General features: G+C 39.3%; 1 protein-coding gene across 1 annotated transcript; it reads left to right on the forward strand.

Annotated features, from left to right (window-relative positions):
• Positions 1-6,361: 6,361 nt before the first annotated feature.
• Positions 6,362-9,185, forward strand: LOC117295990 (G-protein coupled receptor 54-like). The gene is made up of 2 exons (XM_033778818.1): positions 6,362-6,491; positions 7,681-9,185. The coding sequence occupies exons 1-2, from the start codon at positions 6,386-6,388 to the stop codon at positions 8,358-8,360; spliced, it is 786 nt and encodes a 261-aa protein (XP_033634709.1). The 5' UTR covers positions 6,362-6,385; the 3' UTR covers positions 8,361-9,185.
• Positions 9,186-9,971: the final 786 nt, after the last annotated feature.

Below are 9,971 nucleotides of genomic sequence, written 5' to 3' on the forward strand. Positions count from 1 at the left end.
TGTGACAAGGGAGTTTTTTTCTTTCATTATTATCTCGCAACTTCGAAGACCGATTGAGCTCAAATTTTCACAGGTTTGTTATTTTATGCATATGTTGAGACACACCAACTGTGAAGGCTAGTCTTTGACAATTACCACTAGTGTCCACTGCCTTTAAGCACAAAAACGTAGCTAAGCACACAAAAATTATGATTACCAGAATAAGGTTACCAAAAAAAATACAATGCCACGTGTACATTCTGCGAATGGTATCCTACTTATTTTGGCTAAGCAAACAATATTTAAGTAATTTTGTTTAGCAGTCTTTATTAAGCACCCCATCCCTCCTTCTCACACCAGCATTAAGGTCACTCCCGTCGATTCTACTCATCAAAGAAGGTAACATTATCCCTACGGTATTTTAGCCTAACGATTGTGGGCACGCTGGTCAATATAGTTTAATCAAATTAAAAAAGGAGAAGCAACTATACCCGTAGCTTGAACGACCGTAGTGTGTCTGACATTCATACTCAATACAGCATTATAATAATGCGTCTTGTACATAGTCCACCGTCTTCACCATTCTCTTTATACCAACGGCCCTTTTCGACGAATCCACGGCTTCGGTTTTGGATTCGGCTCAAGCTAGCTTGACCCCGCGGTTGTTTTGACTAGTGCTTTGTGTACACGCGCAGGGCTTCAGGTGAGAGAACGGAGCATGAAGCCGAATCCAAAGCCGAAGCCGTCATTCAAAAAGGGCCTTTTTTGTCCATTTTCGAATCCACGGCTTCGGCTTTGGATTCGACTTCATGCTCCGTTATCTCGTCTGAAGCCCTGACTGGGCGCATACGCAAAACAAGCAAAATTGCCAAACAACCGCGGGACCAAGCTAGCTTAAACGGAATCCGGAGCCGAAGCCGTGGTTTCGAAAAGGGCCTAAATAACTCTTTTTCGCAAACTCTCGTCGCTTCGATATTATTCGCCCGCGGGCCTGTGTAATAATACAGACACAAATTCTGGTGATTAATCGAAGTTCAAATGCAGACCCATTTCGTCTGTCTCTTCTGAAAATGAATTCCTATGAGACGCTTATCACTTGTCACGGCCGATTGACTGCCTATGGCGTCACGTTCTAAGATACCCTCTATGCCCGCTGCATTCCGGTCGGTGCTTCTCTGGATTTCTTTTTTCACGTGAGAGGGGGACAACCCCCTGAATACTAATTTTGCAATTATGCGACTAGCATAAAAGACCATGAAAATGCCCGCAAGGTCAAGTACAAATAAAACATGTTTTGTAGTCCCCGCTTGCTTTATTTTGAGTGACCGCCCCTTCTCCTTCGTTTGTCCTTTTTATGACTTGTTTGGATTTTTGTTTTAATGGATACATATTTATATTTATCTCAGACGAATGTGTTTAATAGGCCAGACGGTTGTCTACGAAAATGTTTTAAGCGGCCATAAAAATAACAATAAAAAGGGCCCTCCTTCTTTTTTAGAAAGTGAGGACGCTAAACATCTTTCTCTTCTTATTAAACTTCGTTCAAACGGCGTCTCTCTCAGTGGTAGTTACAGATCTGTGTTTTTTTAAAAGCCGATAATTCGCCAACGGGCGAGCTTTAAACGGATCGACCCATGGAAAGTGGTTATCATTTGCACAATCCCTCAAAATTATCACAACTATTAATTTGTAGATGCCACACATGACTGTGTCCCCGGGGGTTGGGTTGGTGTTGATGTAGGGGAGACTAGTCACAACGCTGCTGCAAGAAGGAATTGGTCTGGTTATAGGTCTGGTTTAATGTTCCGTGGGCACTTAAGACGAGTCCAAACAGATGATCCTTAGTGTCAAAACAATGTGAAAGGGGAAGGGGGAAACATTCAAGAGAATTGAGTTTGGTTGGTGTGTATGCTATGCATAATTATGTACTAAGAAAGCAGGTGTTTGTTGAACGGAACAACATAGGGTTCTAGTGGCTCTGTTTCTTTCGTTATAGGTCCCCCGTCGTCGTCACTTTAAGACGAGCCCATACTTTAGTGTCCTGCAAACAGTGTGAGAGGGGAGGGGTAATGTTCAAAGAGCTGTAGAGCACAACGATTGATCATATGCATCATTAATGCGCTGAGAAAGCAGATGGTGGTTGTACACACTAACTCAAGATTTTGTTGGTTGATAATTAAGTGTTTCTTTCTTTATTCTGTCTGCCATTTTTCGGCAAATTATAGGTGGCCATATTCAACGTCGCATATTCCCAAATTCGCGCGAAATTCAAATCTTCTACGCATACACATAGAGAGACACGAATCGGATAACTATAAGGAGATTTCGTTAAATTTACACCAATGAAACCTTTTAAACATAAAAAACTCTTTCCTTAAATTACTTCTCGAGAATTATATCCCAAGCAGAAATGACATGGTCCATATGACCCTATAGGCAGTATGACTCATATTAGACTGGCTTTCTATTTTTAAACACTTGTTTAGCAGCATATTGCGCCACAGCAACTTGTAACCTATTACATGTTGATACGTAAAAGGAGTAGGGGTCGATTTCACAAAGAGTTAGGACTAGTCTTAACTTAATACTAGTGCTAAGAGATATCAAAAACGTACAGCTAGTCCTAAGTTAGGACGAGTAACTCGTCCTTACTCGAGATAAGACTAGTCCTAACTCTTTGTGAAATCCACCCTAGGTCTCATAATCCAAATGTAGTCCCTCATACCTTGCAGAATAATACTTGTTGAAGCGCGTTGAGCGTCAGAAGCTACTATAATAACAACCTGTTGTGTACACACATTTTACGATTTCACATTTTAAAAACATTAGCATTAATAAAAAGATATGTTTTGACTTGTTGCTATAATAAGTGCTGAACTGTGTCTACAACATCGGGAAAGGTTAATAGCTTCGGAAACAGTGTGACACCAACATTGCAAGTGATGTAGACACGTTTCCCTATACTGCTACTGCTATATATATATACCCTATGGCACAGTACATGTATAATAATATGGACTCACAAAGGTTAACGTGAAACTGAATGACGGTTTTGAATGGAGGAGGAAAAATGCCTTCATACGTTGTCATTAAATTAAAAGTGGAACAACCTGCCCTTTGCTGAAAACTACTAGGAAAACCAAATTGTACAATGGTTCACAACATTTGGAATACTTGGAATCTACGGAGCTTTGTAAGTGCCATCCGAGTTGTTGATATTTTGAGATCATTTACTGCGGAATGATGACATCCTAAGCGTAAGATGACGACATCAAGTGATGATTTATCTCATGATGTCGACATCTTATACGGTTATGATGTCATCATCCTGTGGTGAATTATCTCAAGATCTCCACACGCCTGATGGCATTTTCAAAGCTCCGTTGGAATCGTCAATAATAACGCATCGTAAGAGAGTCAACGCTGTACGACTTCCTGCACCTGTGTGTTGTCTTCGTATAAGGTTGATGCACTATTTGACCTACCCTGCCTTTTATCACTGCTCGTTACCAAGTAAGATTGTATTCTAAAAAGTATTTTCAGCAATTACCAATAGTGTACCTTAAAGACAATGTACACTATTGGTAATTGTCAAAAACCAGTCTTCTCACTTGGTGTTTCTCAACATATGGACAAAATAACAAACCTGTGAAAATTTGAGCTCGATCGGTCGTCGGAGTTGCGAGATAACTACGAAAGAAAAAACACCTTTGTCACACGAAGTTGTGTGCTTTCAGATGCTTGATTTCGGGACCTCAAGTTCTAATCTTGAGGTCTCGAATTCAAATTTGTGGAAAATTACTTCTTTTTCGAAAACTACTCCACTTCAGAGGAAGCCGTTTCTCACAATGGTTTATACTACCAACCTCTCCCCATTACTTGATACCAAATAAGGTTTTGTGCTAATAATTATTTTGAGTAATTACCAATAGTGTCCACTGCCTTTAAAAGTGAAACTGAATGGCGATTTCAACTAGAGACCAAACATCGCTCATTTATTTTTTCGGGAAACGAAATTATATAGAAATTAAGCACACAGTTCAATGCAGTATTTGACGTCACAACTTGGAGAGTCAAGAGAGTCAACACTTTCACTGGTTATCGCTTCTTCCTACACGTGCGCTTGTTATCGTACACGTACAGTTGATGCTCTATTTTGCCGATCTGTCTGCCTTTTATCACTGCTCGTTGCCAAGTAAGATTGTGCTAAACACTATTTTTAGCAATTACCAAAAGTAAAATTGAGTGAGGATTTGAGCTAGAGGAGAACATTAATCGCTCCTTTTTTTTGCAAAACAACAATTACCAGGAAAACCCAATCATAATACAAAGAAATTGTGCACACAACTTATATATGACGTCACAACTTGGAATCGTCAAAATGAGCATCGTAAAAGAGTCAACACCATTCATTGACTACGGCTTCATGCACCTGCGTGTTGTCATATATCGTACACGTACGGTTGATGCGTCATTTGGCCTATATTCCTTAGACTGCATCACGTGATTAAAAAATAACCTCCCAAGACAAGACGTCAGAGTGTTGGGTTCACAATCCATCATTGGTCTGTTATCTGAAGGTTATGTTCATGTTATATTTACGATTCTGGCACAGATGTGTCGTCAGTAATGTTGACACACTAAGTTACTGATGAGTCATCAGCAATGACGTCATAAATCAGCACCAGTTAAAATATAGGATTTGTTTCGCAACACAAACTGTTTTCCTCGGGGGTTGCAGTTAGCGAAGCGTAATAAATTTCGTTTGTTCGTTTGGTTAGGCTTTTTCCATTTGCATGATGGGCAGGATACCAGTCACAAGTTGAACATTATTGTGACATGGTATGTGGACGGTTAGTTTAACTGGTTAGCATAGTTTTAACTTAGTTAGTCTATTGTTTTTTGCTGAGCAGATCTATGAAACTGGGCCATGGTGAAAGTGGCGGCCAGATCGAATGATCTGAAAAAGATATTCAATGTTTAATAATACAACCAAACAAAATGAATGTGTTGTATGTAACCGACTGCCACGTTCTGTGCATCGAATTACCGCGAAACAGCGTCGGGCATGTCTAAGGGCGAGTGGAGACACCGGATGTCGATTTGTCAAAACAAAATATAAAACAAATATATATATTTGTTCTACTTGATCAACAAAGCCCCTGGTTGTGAATAATATTAATTTAAAAAACCACGAGAGGGTGTTATAGCGAGGTGTTTTGCGGCAGTATTTATCAGTACCGCATGACGAGAAAAGTCAGGCCGTTTTATGCTTTCTGTATGGTGTTTTTTTTTTCTCAAGTCCTATGAGCGTGAATGGTTTACATAAAATGCATACAAAAGTTGTGTGCATAGTGTATGAAATTCAAATAGGTGTTTCACTTGAAGCACAAGTTAACATATAGCCAATTGAAAATATATATATATGTGATGGTCATTAAGCCAAAATGAGCGTGAATGGTTTACATAAAATGCATACAAACGTTGTGTGCATAATTTATGCAATTTAAAAAGGTGTTTCACTTCAAGCACAAGTTAACATATAGCCAATTGAAAACAAAAAAAAATATATATATATATATATATATGTGATGGTTATTAAGCCACAAACTTGTCCCATTGCCTTTTTTTACTACTCTGTGCCAAATTTGATGCTTATTTGATCATCAAGTACAAATTTCAATATCGTTTTAATCAAGGCCAAACCTGTATTTGTAAAAAAAAAAATAAACAGCTTTTTCTCCTGAAGTCATTAAGCAACTTGAGTATACAGTGCTAACACACATCTGTGTATGGGTAAAACCAAAATTAATATTCTTTATCCCCGATGCAAATTTAACATCTCTTATGTTTAGGTTCGATAAACTTTTGACCTCTACTTTGACCTTTGACCTTCGGTGCATATACCCTCCACAATATCCAAACATTTGAGATATACTATTTTTGGCTTGCCTTCAAGCTCCACTCAAAGTTGCCCTACTTGCCTAGTCCTATGCAAATGCAAAGTACATGTACATTACATACATGTCCATACGTATGTTTATCAAGCAAGGCTACAGTTTTTCCCCAAGCAAAATCATAATATTTGTACAAACATACGTTTGTACATGTATGTAATGCATAGAAAAAGGCAAGTAGGGTAACTTTAAGTGAAGCTTAGGAGCAAGCCATAAGTATTATATTATCTATAAAAAAATTATATTGTGGTGATTTGACACTTATTTATGACCCACTAGCTAATTCTCATATTTTTCATGTTTTCACATTAAAACTTTGTGACAAAAGGGCCATTTTTGCACAGCGGGTCATATGACCGTTAACTCTTAAAACACTACTCTTCCCTTTCTATAATAACATAACTTTCATTTTTCAACAGGTGTCAGTGCAAGCCTCATGTTCCACCATCATGGCAATGACAATAGACCGTTACATGGTCATACTTCACCCTATGCGGTCACTTCATGCTAGGACGATACGCCGGACTACATGTATAAACATCGTCATATGGCTAAGTAAGCATAATAATAACGACTCTCTTTTTTGCAGACTGAGGTTGAAAAACTATGGAAAGCCATAAATGCAAAGCAGTGAGAATTACGTAGAGTTCGTAACAATGATACCCAAATATATTCAAATAGTATAATATCAGAAAGGTTTGCGGTAATATCATGCTAATCTTACAATGAGTTGAGGTGGTTCTGAAAAGTAGCGCCGGTTTCAACTGGACGTTTCGACCATCTTGAGTTCGGACGAGTTACTAGTCCTAACTCGAGATAGGATAATCCTAGCGTTTCATGAAATCGGCTGCAGTGCCTTAATAGCAGTATGCTCTGATAGCCTTCTGGAGAGAAAAAATAGTGTTGAATTTGTTGGAAACAAATCAACCAGTCATGGGAGTGTTTTTTTTTTTTGTGACAGTCTTCAGAAAAGGTTGAACGTGTTCACAACATGTTAGCACAACTGAATGTTTTGCTAACAATTGGCCGTCCATGCCAACCAGCGCGGTTCGGTGTATCGAGAATGGAGAGGTCTGTTGTCTTTTGCAAATTGATAACGGTCCAAAAGCGGGCTCCATTTGAGAGTCAGAATCACTCCAGAAACTGATATTATATTGTCCGTATTGTGTTTTATTTTGCTACCAAACAACTCATACAAGTTGCAGATACCAAAAGGGCGATCCCTATAGTTATTCAGAAAGTGCAAATCTCTCAACAACAATATTGATGATGGTATCTCAGCCATGCCCCTAATGTTGCACCATATAGTCCTCTCCGGCATAGCAGCAGATATTACCCCAAATCGTACAACCTGGAGAAGGACGAGGAGCGATCTAGTAAATACGAAGAACGAGATTGTTGTTACATCATCAATCTTGGCAACATTTTGGTAAATATTAAGGCACTGCAGCCGATTTTATGAAACGCTAGGATTATCCTATCTCGAGTTACGACTAGTAACTCGTCCGAACTCGAGATGGTTTCAATGTGTACTAACGTTATGGATACGGAAATGAACTCGTCCCAAGTCTTGATATAAATCCTTAGTTAGGAAGAGTTTGTTGAAATCGACGGCTGAACAATGATGGCCTGATAAATAGGTGACTTAACACTATATTCAAGGGCATTAAATTATTTTTGTATAATATTTTCAATTCCAATGAATGAAATTAATGTGACTCTTGTTCAACTTGTTTTCCACTAGCTTCGTTTTTACTTCACGTGCCGGTGGCGATTTACTACGAACAAGTGTCCGAGCCAAACAACGGCTACTTCTGCGGCACGAACTTTGTGAACATCACGGCCAGTAAAATCTACCATTTCTACGCCGTCATCGTTCTCTACGTGTTTCCGTTCCTCGTCATGACATTTTGCTACCTCCGGATTCTGCGCAAGGTGTGGAGTAAGTACCTCATCGTGACGTCATCCACGCAGACGCAGAGGAAGCGCAGGTGGAAGATAACGCGCATGACTCTTCTGGTCGTCATTCTCTTCGGCATCTGCTGGGGGCCGATCCACGCCGTACACTTGGTGGCGCTGTTCAAGACGGCCACCAGCGCGACTGAGATTGACTGGTCGTACTATAACTTCTCCATATTCTGCCTGTGTATCTCATACTCGAACTCTGCCATTAACCCTTTCGTGTACGCTTTCAGCGGTCGGAGTTATCGCTCTCTGTTGCTATCCTGTTTGAAACGGAAACCAGGGAAGAACCCCGTGAGTCGAATGTGCAGCAGTAGGACCAAAGCAGGATCGGCACAGTACTCTTTGGAAATGAACAACCTCATTCGAACCAATGGTCAGAATGGGAGATCGCCAAAGACGAGGTATACGAACCAGTATATCGGTGGAGGGCGCCATATTGTCAGAGCTGTACCGGAATAAGGGAGCAAATTCTACTGTTCTATTTATAGCTGAAAGACACTGCTGAACTCCATTGGGTGGAGCACTGAACCACTTATTCACTTTGTAGACCGGTTAAGAATTCATTATTGCTTTAAAAATAGTGAATAATTTGTTATGGAAAAGGGTATTGATGTAACAGAACATTTTATATTATGCCTATTTTTGCCTATCATCTCTGTCTAAATTTGTCGGTCTGCTCGTTTTCTTCATTATAAGTCCTACCGACCTATACAAATTATCTTGAAAAAAATTAGTATTTTTCAAAACATGTACAGTAAAACCTCATCTCGTCCACCCTCGAATTCTGTTTCTGCTTGTATTTCCATTTCATCTCTTGCTGGGTACACTTTATTATTATTATTATTATTGTTGTTGTTATTAATACCTTTTTGTTGCTTTAGGCCTACACGTTGTTGCAACCAATATTGCACAAAATGCAAAAACACACAATTTTGTGCGATCAGTGATGGTAAAATAAAGTCGTTGGAACGTTTAAGTCCTCACTGTGTGGTTGCACTTTTAATCATAAAACCATGAGTTATTTATTTAACACCTTGAAACTTGATATCATCATAACCTTGCAATCTAATTTGTTGAATGTTTTTTTTACACAGGTTGGTCAAAATGCGTGGTTTTACTCTATAAATAACAGGTTCACAAGTGAATGTGTATTTACTAGGCGCCTTTCAAGCCAATTTGGGCCATTCAGGGCGCCTTACATGCAGTTGATCACCCCCTGTTTATTGGGCCTTTCATCATTGGTAAAAAACAAAACTCACTGCTCCTTTGGAGTATGCAGCTCCGGCAGCCTAATGGGAGACTTTCCAACGCTAGGTGGCAGCAGACTAACCGGGTAAATTTCCATTGTTTACGTGGTTCTGAACATAATTCTGAGAACAATGGATTTACCGGGTAAGTCTGCTGCCACCTATCGTCCAAGAAAGTCTCCCATTGGTTCTGAATCAGTCACATAAACAATCTCTGCCTTCGCAGGCAACAAGGAGACTATCCTGAACATCATCGTCACAGAGATCTGTCTTGAGCCTAATACGTCCATAATCACATTATTGACCCTGCATTGATTATACATGCCCTTCATGGCCCTTGGGATTCGCAGTCAAATCCGGCTTACATGTGTATACACATATAAAACCAACACATGTCTTTATCCTTGAAAATAAATACTGGCGACCAGTTTAACATGAGACAAGCAATGTGATATGTTTTAGACGATAGCGGGCGTCTCACTGACCGGTCCTTTCCTCTGGGTGCACCACACTAAATAAACCGAGTCTCGTAGCAACCGATGCTATATTCAAAGTGTTCACAAAAGAATACTAACAAAAAATACTTGGAATTTTCCCACCTTCTTGAAGGCGAATCATATAATAATTTCGGACAACTAAACTTATTTTTATGATTTCAGTTTTTGTCAGGTCATCCGTTTTGGATGGACCAACTTTTAAGCCTTAAATTTGTCAAATAATAATAATATTAATACAAACTTAAAAAGCGCCCCTAACAATAAAAAAAAAAAACTAATCAATGCACTACCGGTATTACAGAGAAAACTACACCAATAAGAAAGCT

The sequence above is a fragment of the Asterias rubens genome, chromosome 10, assembly GCF_902459465.1.
Source record: "Asterias rubens chromosome 10, eAstRub1.3, whole genome shotgun sequence".
Taxonomy (NCBI): Eukaryota; Metazoa; Echinodermata; class Asteroidea; order Forcipulatida; family Asteriidae; genus Asterias; species Asterias rubens.